We start from the raw sequence: 12,250 nt of genomic DNA on the forward strand, positions 1-12,250 counted from the left end.
TTGACCTCATGATCTGCCTGCCTTGGCCTCCCAAACTGCTGGGATTATAGGCGTGAGCCACTGCGCCTGGCCCTTTTTGTTTCTTTAGACCACATATAATGATTTACCAATATTGGCATGGCAAGGTCTTTCCATAAATCTAAGCTTGTGACCATACACAAAACAAGCATTAACTAAGCACTTACTATATACATCAAACTCCACCAAGAAATCTTGGTCCCTGTACCTGTCATGTTCACAGTCTATGCGGGGAAGGTGGACTCTTTGAAACCATAATGTAGTATGAGAGAGCTATAGTGAAGTGTCCACTCCCATACCCCTGATGAAGGATACTGGGGAAGTGTGGGCACTCAGTGGTCTGAGAAGGATCCTGGAGCCATGACATTGAAGAAATGAGGCTTAATGAGATCTGGCACTCTATGCATGGGCCACCAGGAGTAAAGGTACAGAGGTGGGGACTTATAAGACTCAGGGTGGGAGGAAGTGAGAGGACTAGCCCAGCTGGAGTGCGGAGAGATGAGGCTGAAGAAGGACCTGGGTATGGTGGGTGGCAGAAGCACTTGACTGCCAAGCCGAGAGGTGTAGATGTTATCTGCGGGGCAGGAGGGAGCCATGGAATTTTCTTAGGCAGGGGATGATGCTGTGAAAGCAATGTGGGTTTGACAGCCTCTTTCTAGCTGGAAGATGGATAGAACTAGGTGCAACAAGACGAGAGAGACAGTGACAAAGAGACAGGAACAGAGACATGGAGGATGGCTATTGCAGAAAAAATACCAAGGGAATCCTTGTAGTTAAAATTAGTGACAAGGTTGTGGATAAACGTGCTGACTGCGGTGTTGTAGAGAAAGCTAGAAATTCAAGAGATATTTCAGCAGAACGAGCAGGAATCCATGTCTGATTGGGTAGGAGGCAAAGGAGGAAGCGTTTCAGATAACAGGGGGCCTGTGACACAGATGGATAGAGTCTGTGTTGGCATATTCCTGGGAGAAATAGGTGTTTGAGGGTATGCTTTCAATACATAGCAGTCCTACTCTGGGCAAAAATGGTTGGCTAAAAACGGCACCACATTCTCTAGGGTCAGTACAACCTGCATCTCCACGACTTTACCACCAGATGGCGCACATGTACTGGGAAGGGGGTGATGTGGTCAGTTAACAGAGTCAATGGAAATCAATTAATCATCGTTCCCTACGACAGAGGGAGCCATATTCGGATATACAGATTGGTAGAAGGATGCTTTGACTGTAAGACGGATGAATTGCCTGTACACAGTAGGTTTCAAGATTTCCCAGGACAGTCTGATAACCATGTCCGTGCATCGGGACGTTGGTGAGAGCTCCGGGCTGAAGCTGTATATTCAGGACAAGTTAGGTGGCCAAGGGTACTATGGTGAAGTGCTTAGATTTGGGTTTTCTGCAGGAACTCCACTGATGCCCTAAGGATAGCGTTCCTCTCATATGAATCCAGAGAATTGTCTGCAATGCCTATTAAAATGCAGATACCCAGGCCCTATCTGGAGTTTCTAATTCAGTTTGGATTTAGAGTAAAGCCCAAGAATCTGCATTTTTACCAAGCATCATAGGTGGCTGGGATGCAGATGGTCATGGGCCCTCTGATGTGATATGACAATTTTCTGGGAAAAGGATCAGTCACCATCAGCAGACCCTGAGAGGGGTTCTTGACCCTAAGAAGGTTCAGAGCTACTAGTCTTAAGGCAAGAGTAAAAAGTCTGGGCTAGAACTGGTAATGGAAGAGGGGGAGGGCCACGCCCCACCTGGAGAGAGGCAAGTGAGAGAAGAGGCACCAGGAAAGAGAGAGTCGTCAGAAGACACGTGGGGGAGGAAATCCAGGAGTTCTAATGCCCCAGAGCTAGAGGAGGAGAGAATTTCAGAAGATAAAGGAAGACAGCCCCAGACAGCTCAGCAGTCCAGGCAGACATAAAACGTGCTGAGGCATAGGGAGCTATGGTGATGGTAGGATGAACTCTTGTCCTCTCAGAATGCCAGCCCGTCTCTCCAGGGGCCCCAACATCTGAAAGAGCCCCCAGACGGGTCAAATAATGTCAAATGTCATGATATGTGCCAACTGAGTGTTTAGAAAACTTTTTCAACTCTTGATCCTTCTCTTTCTTGAATACCACATCCTCAAGGAATATGTGCAGACATCCATGTTCATGCTAGCAGTGCATGCAGGGCTGGTGCCCTGGGCCTGCCACCCCTGTGGGTGCATAGGGTTTCACCTCACAAGGGGGCTTCAGGTGTGGGCTTAATGCTCTGCAGTCACCACTTAGAAATTCCCAATGATCTTGGCTTTGAATCTGTGTTTTGTAAATGAAGTCCAATGGGTCAATAAAGTAGGCACAGAGGGCTGGTGGAGTCCCACTCCTACCACCTTCCTAGGACAGGTTGCCTGTCATCTGCTCCCTTGCCCCATGATGTGTCCTCTGTACTCCTTGCCCTGTCAGTAACTTCCGCCACCTTCCACCCAGGTGGGGACCCGGGCACAAGTGCAGGAAAGGTGGGGCTAAGTGGTGCCCTGCATGCCTGAGTCACAGGACAGGACCCCTGGTTCCTGTGAGAGTCTGTACTTTCCCAATAAGTATTCTGTGCTTTGGGGAGTATGACATTAGGTAGCAGATAAAAACTCACACCAAAACAGGTCAAGACTGTGGAAGAAAGAAAGAAGCTTTTTTTCTGCTTCTTTTGGATAAGAAACCCTGCATTTTCATTTTTCACTGGGCCCTGCAAATTACGTAGCTCACGGTAACTGTATCCATCCCACACTCCTAACCAGAATTGATTAAAACTGGGTGGATGCTTCTAAGAGCTGAGCCACTTAGATTTTTTTTTCCCTTGAAATCTGAAATTGGTCACATGCCCCTAGTTATGTAAACTTGAGGTCTGTGATGGCCCTGAACACTAAAAACAAGTCAGTTTGCAGAGAGAAGTGCCAGTTCCAGTCAATTTGTGCTGGCTTTCTGGAACAGCAGAAAAGAATGCTACGAGGCTGTGCTCAGCGTCATTAACCCATGATTGAGATTTGCCTACGTATAGAATGAGAGAGTAGTGACAAGTATCACAATTGGGTTAGGCTCACTTGGCAGCAAGGAAAATGTGTAGTGCTTCTGCCCCCATAAGCAGTTCAGTAATGTGATGATTCCCAGCAAATCCACATGAAGAAGATGCAGTGAGTGAAGAATCACTCAAGAACATGGCTTCTTCAAGACACCTGCTCTCCCAGAAGATATGCTTCTGGGTTCCCAAGGAAATGTGGGCTCCTGAGTAAGATGTATTCAGAAAAACATACGGTGTTTGACAAACTCTGTACTAGCAAAAATAGCTAATTACTTGAGCTAGGGTATTAGGCTCACAATCCAACTGAGATGTTAAAGGTTGCACAGAATGGCATAGCATTTGTCCTGACTGCCATAGCAGTGATAGCTGGATGAGGTTGAGGAATGGGAGCAGGGTTGCCTGGTCACAGCTGGACTAGCCTCAGATTATGAGTGCCTGCTTTTTCAAAGATGAATCCAATGGAAAGCTAAATCTCGTTCCTGGTCCCCAAGCCCAGGTTCTTCTCTGGCACATCTTCCTGCCAGGCATCCTCTTAGGGCTCAGAACCCATGCTCTCTGTCCACCCACTGGAGCTACCCAGTTCATTCCTGGGTCCTGTCACTCACCCTCCTGCCAACTACCCTGTCCCCAATCCAGGCCTCGTGGTTCATCCCAAAGCATCCTCTCACATTGCAACTTGTATTTTTCACATCTAATTTTAATTGAAGAACTTTCTGTGTGAAAGAGGGCCCAATTTCAATCTGGCATGAAAGGAGAAGGTGCTGTCTTTTGAAAAGCATTTGGAAGTGCTAAAGCAAAACCTACTCAACCCACTTCTAACGCGGATGTCATCCCCCACCTCCCTGCCGATCTCTCCTAAGTGATCTCAATAGCTCCGTCCCGTGCATTCACTGTACAGCCTGGCTCTCAGGTCTGTCACTATAAAAAATAAAATGAAAAAGGAAGATGCTTTTCCTGTGCCTCTCAACAGGCTTTTGCGCCTGTAATTCTGTCCTTCCATTTCTCTAGCACTCATTACTGTCACATGTAATTCTGAAAAGGGACTTCCAGAGATGGAAGAAAGATGCTTAAGCTATAAGAGTTTCAGAATAAAGGACCAAGCTGTTCTGAAGATCTTTAATTTCCAGTGAGGGCTGAAATATGACTTGAGTTATTCAATTAGCATTTCCCAAGAAGCTACAGGATTATAGTTTTTCTCTCGGAGGCCAAACTAAGTGAACGTGAGTCAGACTTGGATTTGGGGTTCCTGAGGGGAGCTTCTTTCTTACCATCTCACCTCCATTCACACACTCACATAGCCACAGCAAACTCACATTGCAATCCTAATGCGAGGCAGGTAATGAGAAGGAGGTGAGGGAAATATTGCAGAAAAGGGCTAGGCTTCCTACAACCTGATACAAACTGTGCAGGGTTTGTCAGCCCTAGCCTGGCCTCCCCAGGGACTGGGACCATCAACTGAGAAGTCCAGCAAAAGCTTCAGGTGGCTTCCAGATCTCATGGTAATGTTTTAAAGTCAGAGGGGATGGTTCCAGCACTCCACGACATACAGCGGGGCCACCACACCTGTACTTCTGATAACAGAACTCTATTAATTAGCACGGTCTTTTCCCTTCCTCCCCCCGGCTCTTTTAAAAACTAATGGGAATAAGAAAAACATCTCTGGCTCTGGTTCAAGGTACCACATGTTTCTAATTACCCAAGTCCTAGTTATTTTCCATGGCTCTATTTCTATGGCAATACTGAAAATACTATTTTTCATAATCATATTACAATGGGTTTTCAGCTCATTAAAAACATCTGGTGAAAGTAAACCAACATGTATTTTTATAACATCATATGTTCCTAGGTGTTCATTCTGCCATGGGCCTCCGGTGGCACATGTGCTCATCGTATGAGCGGCTCTGCCGAGCAGCCAGCCTACCTGTGAGGCAGATGCCCTTGGTGCTGTTGCACAGGTCCACCATCACTCGGATCTGCAGGGGAGAGAGGGTCATCAGAGCAGACAGTAGGCAGCGGGCCCTGGGCTCACCCTTTATTCACATGAGCAGAAAGCAATCACAGATAGTCATCAAGTAGCTTCAGGAGAACACGCAGTTCAAGGAAAATGCAGCGATGTCCCACATCGTGACTATGCAGTCAACCATAGATCGTACACAACGGTGATTTCATAAGATTACAGTGGAGCTGAAAACCTCACTTGTGCAGTCACGAGAGAATGTCTTGGTGCAATGCATGACTTTGTGTTTGTGGTGATGCTGGTATAAACAAACGTATCACACTGCAGTGTGTAGAAAGCATAGCATGTGTAATTACGTATGGCACATCATACTTGATAACAAATGACCACTACTGCTTTATGCACTTACTATATTATACTTTAAAAAGTCTTTTAAAAGTTTCCAGCTGACATCTTGACTTCACCATATTTTGTATTGTTATTTTAGAGTGTACTCCTACTTAGAAGAAAAAAGTGAACCGTAAAACAGCCTCAGGCAGGTCTTCAGGAGGTATGCCAGAAGAAGGCACTGTTATCATAGGAGATGACAGCTCCATGCATGTTACTGCCCCTGGAGACCCTCCAGTGGGACAGGATGTGGAGGTGGGATACAGTGATACCGACGAGCCTGACCCTGTGTAGGCCTATGCTAATGTGTGAGTTTGTGTCTTCATTTTTAACAAAAAAAAAGCTTAAAAAGTAAAAACAAACAAAAAGCCCCAAGCTTAAGAAATAGAAAAAAGCTGACACCATAAGGATATAAAGTATTTTTGTAGATCCATACAATGTGTTTGTGTTTTCAGTGTTATTATGAGTCAAAAAGTGAAAAGAAATTTAAATTTTATAAAGTGAACAAATCACAGTAAGCCAAAGTTAATTTATAAAGAAAAATATTTTAAAATAAAGCTGCCTAAATGTACAGCATTGATAGAGAATACCGTGGGGCACAGTCATGTCCTGGGCCTTCACATTCACTGCCACTCACTCACGCACTGACTCTCCCAGAGCAACCCCAGTCCTGTAAGCTCCATTCCCGGTAAGTGTTCTATACGGGTGAGCCATTTTAAATCTTTCATACTGTTGTTTTGCTGTACCTTTTCTATGCTTAGATACACAAATATTTACCATTGTGTTACAGTTGCCTACAGCATTCGGTACTCTAACACGTTGTATAGGTTTGTAGTCGAGAGCAAGAGGCTCCCTCAGAGAGCCGAGGTGCGTCGTGCGCTATAGCATCTAGTTTTGTGCAGGTGCACGCCATAATGTTTACACAGAATTGCCTAACGACACATTTCTTAGAATGTATCCCTGTCATTACATGACATATGACTGTAGTTAACATAAAGCTTAAAAGATACCCTTAAAAGATGTAAGAATATTTGCTATCAGCAGCTTATCTATCAACATTATCAACAGAAATTCCTTGAATTTCTGCGGAATTCTGGCAGAAGATGATGAGGGAATTGCCAAACCCAACTTCCACAACTGTAATGAGTTAGCCCCTACAGCATCTGAAGGGCTCAGTTTGTGAGCCTGAATAGAAGGGGTGGTAAGCCTAGTGGTGGGATGAGCACAGACGAGGTACTTAGCCTCTTGGAACTCTGGTCTCCTCCTCTGAATAATACAAGCACCTGGCCTTGAGGATTGTACCTGCTCAGTACCTGGGATGTGGAAACTGCCCCTGGGTGGCAGTGATTCTCATGTCACGTGGACACTCCCCCCTGGATGACCACCTGTGGTGGATGGTCACTGCAGCATGCCATTAGCCTGATGTTTTGAAAACCAGTGGAAAACATCCGGCTGCCCCACACCCACTGTATATCTCTTCGTATTTTCCACATTGCTCCAATGAGCTTCAGAAAAAATGAATCTCATCGGGCTAAATTTTTAGGCTGATACTGAAAGATCTCTAGGATAAATAAAAAAATGCAATTGTAGAACAGCACATAACATACTTTTGTTTATGTAAAACAGTAGTGCACACAGAAATGCTTCTATATGCTTCTCTTGCTGCTTTTAAGATACTCTCTGTCTTTCCAGAATATTTCTGGAGATAGATCTAGGAAACCTCAAGTGAGGGAAAAATGGAAGGTCAGGGTGGAAGAGACCTGTACTAAACCTGATATACCTTTGTCTTTTCCAAAATTTCACTGATTACTCTTTCCATTAAACTATTTTTCAAAATACCATGTTTTGATGTGAAGGGAAAATGATTTTGTCTTAAATCTAGATTTATTCCGTTTGTTAGGAGATCCATAAGAAAACTCATACTGTTTTACTTTGTGTCAAGTATGTCAACTGCTATTTATTGACTGCTTTAGAAACTTATCGTGAAATATATCATATGTATCACATAAAAAGAAAATGTGGGCCTGGTGTGGTGGATCATGTCTGTAATCCCAATGCTTGGTAGGCCAAGTGAGAAGATTGATTTGAGTTAAACCAGCCTGAGCAACATAGTAAGACCCTTTCTCTACAAAAAAATTAAAAATTAGCTGGATGTAGTGGCATGCACCTATAATCCCAGCTACTTAGGAGGCTGAGGTGGGAGGATTGTTTGAACCCTGGAGGCTGAGGCTGCAGTGAGCAGTGATCCCACCACTGCACTCCAGCCTGGGTGACAGAACAAGACCCTGTCTCAAAAAAAAAAAAAAAAAAAAAAAGGAAAAGAAATAAAATGTGTACAGATAATTTAATGATGGATAATATGACAAACACATATATATGAAATGAAATGGAAGCTTATCAATGCCTTGGAAGCCTTCCAATGTCCCCTCATCGACAACAGCTCTCTGAGTTGGAGTACACTGGGCAGTATTACTCTCCATTTTATTCAGGTAAGAAAGTAGAGATTTAGAGAGATGGCATCATTTACTCAAAATCACACAGCTTGCTGGTAGGAGAATGGGACTCAGCTCCAGGTTTCCTGATTCCAGGTCCATTCTACTTTCTATTATGTCTCTGGTGATTATCTTAACATCACCAGACAGAAAAAAAAATTGATTCACTGCTTTTAGTCATTTTCACAAATGAATGTAATCAGCTGCACTAGGAACAAAATTTATTGTCTTAAAAAATGTGAAATTGCCCATTGAGAGGACAAGAAAAGACTTCACAATTGCTTCATTTGCTGCCTGAGGGAATCACAGCAGAGGGGTCACTGGAAACAACAGAAGCATCAATAGGGAAATCAGCCTTTCTCTTTGGTACTCATCACTGATCTGGGGCAGGTGCAGCTTCTGTAAAAACTAAGAAGCAGTTTTCATTTCCTGACCTTTGGTTTCATTTGTATGCTAAATGTCAATTTAGATATTTACCAGTAAATTATGTTCATCTTTACTAGAGAATAGTCTTTTAGTGAATTTCGGCTGTGTCTATAAGATTGTATTGAGATGAAACAGATGGTATGAAAAGGTGCGGCCAGAAAGTTAGAAAATACTTTAAAAAAAATACTTTTTTCTGGTCATAATGATTAAAAATTGGAATGAAAATAAGAAAACTTTCAATTGCAAGTCACAAAAATCTAGATGGTCAAATTAAGGAGTCATATTTGGCATAAGGGGCCTCTTAAAACTTGAGGTAGGTCTAGAGGTGGTTGAAGCTGGAAGACTCCTTAGAGGTTATTGTCCCGGGGGTCCTGGGCATGACCTATTCATGTTGTGGCCCTGCCCCCACCTTGGAGGGCATCTCCCACTGCTCCCCCCCTCCCCCACCCACCACTGTCACTGCTCCAGTGGCCTTGTCGCCAGTCTTGGCTGTGCCTAGTGTGCTGTGCCCTGCATCTTTACCTGGCAGGCTTCACTCATGCCTCAAGTCAGGCTTTCCCTGGTTCCCAGCTGAAGGGAGCCCAGGCAGTCACTCCCCAACACCTCAACTGGCCTTTTGTCTTTGCAGCACTTATGATTATCCAGTACAGTTGACCTTGAATAACAGGTTAGCACTATGCCTACCTGTATACAAATTTTTATCAGTAAATACAGTCAGTTCTCCATATACACAGATTCTGCATCTGCAACCGTCCACAGTATTCAAGGGATGCGAAACTCTCAGAAAAGGATGGCTGACTTTCCATATACGTGGGATCCACAGGGTCAGCATCAGGACTTGAGAGTGTGCAGATTTTGGTATTCACAGGGGTTCTGGGCCCAATCCCCCACAGAAACAGGAATGACTGTATTATCTCACTTACGTATTTATTACCTACTCCTGCTCCCCAGAGAAAGGAAGCATCCTGTGAGCAGGAAAGCTTGTTCTTTGTTTTGTCTGCATCTCCTGTACTATGATTTGAATACGTCCTCCCAAACGCATGTGTCGGAAACATAATACCCAACATAAGTGTTGGGAGGTGGAACCTAAAGGAAGACATACAGGTCTGCAGAACTCCACCCTCATGAATGGATTAATGCTGATTATAAGAGGGCTTGAGTTCACTCTCTTGCCCTTTGCCTTCTGCTGTGGAATGATGCAGGAAGAATGCCTTCACTAGGTTCTGGTTCCTCAATCTTGGACTTCCCAGCCTCCAGAATTATGAGAAATTAATTTCTATTCATTACAAATTACCCAATCTATGAGAACAGCACAAAAGAGACTAAGGTACCCTGTGTCTAGAATAGTGACTGGCCTCAGGCCTGGAACTTCTCTGCTGAGAAGTGGTTCAAGTGGGAAAGCACATCAACTGTCTCCAAGGGAGAGTTTCCCTGAGAGAAGCTGACAATGAGTTGCTAATCAGTTCATGACATGAGCGTCTGGTGGTGCTGGGGAGAGGGTGGGTGAGGCACAGGTAAAAAAAAGTCCAACCCAGCCACATTAGCATGGAGGACGGACTTTGTGGGAATGATGGGCTGTCAACCTGAAAGCAAGATAATAAAAACAGGACCCCCAAGAGCTCAGGATGAATGCACCATTGGCTGTAAGCATCACTGAGGAGTGAGAATTATCTGCCAGAAGAAACACTGGGGCCCATCAGGTTCACCACCCAGGTGGGAAGATCAATGAAGCAATGGACAGGGACATATTACATTGTGTGGGGACTTGTTTTCAGCATTGAATGTATGGTAGCTGCTATGGTTTGAATGTTCCTTCCAAAACTCCTGTTGAAACTTAATCCTGAACGTGGCAATATTGAGAAATAGGACATTTTAAGAGGTTATTGGATCAAGAGGGCTCTGTCCTCAAGAATGGATTAATAATCCATTCATGGATTAATGGGTAATCATGGTAGTGGAACTGGTAGCTTCATATGAAGAGGAAGAGTCCTGAGTGAATACACGTCAATCCCTTGCCATATGATGCTCTGTCCCACTTGGGACTCCTCAGAGAATCCTCACCAACAAGAAGGCTGTCACCAGATGCAGCCCATCAACCCTAGACTTCTCAGCCTCTATCAATGTAAAAAATAGATTCCTGGCCAGGCGCGGTGGCTCATCTCTGTAGTCCCAGCACTTTGGGAGCCCGAGGTGGGCAGGTCACCTGAGGTCAGGAGTTCACATGATGAAACCCTGTCTCAAAAATACAAAAAAAAAAATTAGCTGGGTGTGGTGCCGTGCTCCTGTAATCCAGCTACTTGGGAGGCTGAGGCAGGAGAATCACTTGAACCAGTGAGGAGGAGGTTGCAGTGAGCTGAGATCAAGCAATTGCATTCCAGCTTGAGCAGTGGAGTGAGACTCCATCTCAGGAAAACAAACAACAAACAAACAAACAGACATCCTTTTCTTACAAATTGTCCAGTTTCAGGTATTCTGTTATAATAAACAGAAAGTAGACTAAAGCAATAGTGATGGGGAAAAGATAGCACAAATGGGCCCTGCTGGTAGCCTGACCAGATTTCCCAGTTGTTTTCTCTGAAAAGGGAACTATTCTCATTGGATTAGCAAAACTCTTGGGGATCTTGGCCAAGGAAGAGACCCTAGGAGAAAAATAACAGACTTCTTGCTAACCTGGCATCAGATGGCTTGAGCTTGTTTTAGTTCTAACTATACAGAGATGGGACATAATTTGGCAGTATCTGTTAAAAAGAAAATGCTACGAATTAGGAATCCCACTTGGAAGAACATACAGCGACATCTGGACCAAAATGCTCAATGCAGCATTGGTGGCAGAACATGCAAAGCACCTAAAGGTTCATCAATAAGGTTCTTGTTGAACAAATTTTAAAGGATGAGGTAGATCTATACGTACTATTGAAAAGACAGCCTTGGCATGGTGTTAAGTGACAAAGCAAAGTACAGCACAAGCCACACAATGCAACACAACTTTTTGGTTGAAAAAGGTTACTTAGATGTTTCTGTATAAGTACACAGAAAAGCTGGGAGGGCCACGAACCCAACCAGCTGATATTCTTCCCCCTAGAGACTGAGACTAGGGGATAAGAAGAGAGTATTTTTATTTTTATTTTTTTTACTTTTTATTTCTTGAGATAAAGTCTCACTGTTGCCCATGCTGAAGTGCAGTGGCACCAACTTGACTCACTGCAACCTCTCCCAGGTTCAAGTGATTCTCCTGCCTCAGCCTCCCAAGTAGCTAGGACTACAGGCACCCACCACCACACATCGCTAATTTTTGTGTTTTTAATAGAGACAAGATTTCACCATGTTGGCCAGGCTGGTCTCGAACTCCTGATCTCAGGTATCTGCCCACCTTGGCCTCCCAAAGTGCTGGGATTACAGGTGTGAGCCACTGGACCTGGCAGATTTTTTTTTTTTAATTTTTTCCACTTTTTAGTTTAGATGGTTATAAAGGTGTGTTGGAATAATAGGTGGTTTTTACTTTTCTGTGTTTTTAGTAATCCAGGGAATGGAAAGTATGTAAGTGCTGTGTAAACCCAAATATCACATCCTCACAATTACTCCCAACACTCAAAATTACTCAGACTGATCTCTGTTGTTTCTAGACAAATGAACAGAATGAACTAGAACTCTTGTCCAGTCCAGTGATTTTCAAATTGTTCATCAGCTATAAGACTTTTCTTTTTCTTATATATGTACCAAGCCCCAAAATATAAAGCAAATAAAAATGGAGCTGCCCTGGGTAAATGGGTGGGGTTGACCTTAGTGACTTGTCTGTAAAATGAGAGGGTTGGACACCAAAGATGATTTTCAGACTCTGCTCCCATCAGAGGATGCTCGGTAGGAGGTGGTGAGAAATACTCAGAGGATGTGGGGAGGAGGGATGAGAAAGCTGA

At 44.0% G+C, this 12,250-nt stretch overlaps 1 protein-coding gene across 2 annotated transcripts in view; it reads right to left on the bottom strand.

Annotated features, from left to right (window-relative positions):
• The window catches only part of GLDN (gliomedin), a 67,136-nt gene that overhangs the window by 32,354 nt on the left and 22,532 nt on the right, over positions 1-12,250 (bottom strand). For both annotated transcript variants that reach the window (XM_074393602.1, XM_003928852.4), the window contains exon 2: positions 4,996-5,047. In XM_074393602.1, the coding sequence (XP_074249703.1) occupies positions 4,996-5,047 (52 nt within the window). The remainder of the gene's footprint in view (positions 1-4,995; positions 5,048-12,250) is intronic.

The sequence above is a fragment of the Saimiri boliviensis genome, chromosome 2, assembly GCF_048565385.1.
Source record: "Saimiri boliviensis isolate mSaiBol1 chromosome 2, mSaiBol1.pri, whole genome shotgun sequence".
Taxonomy (NCBI): Eukaryota; Metazoa; Chordata; class Mammalia; order Primates; family Cebidae; genus Saimiri; species Saimiri boliviensis.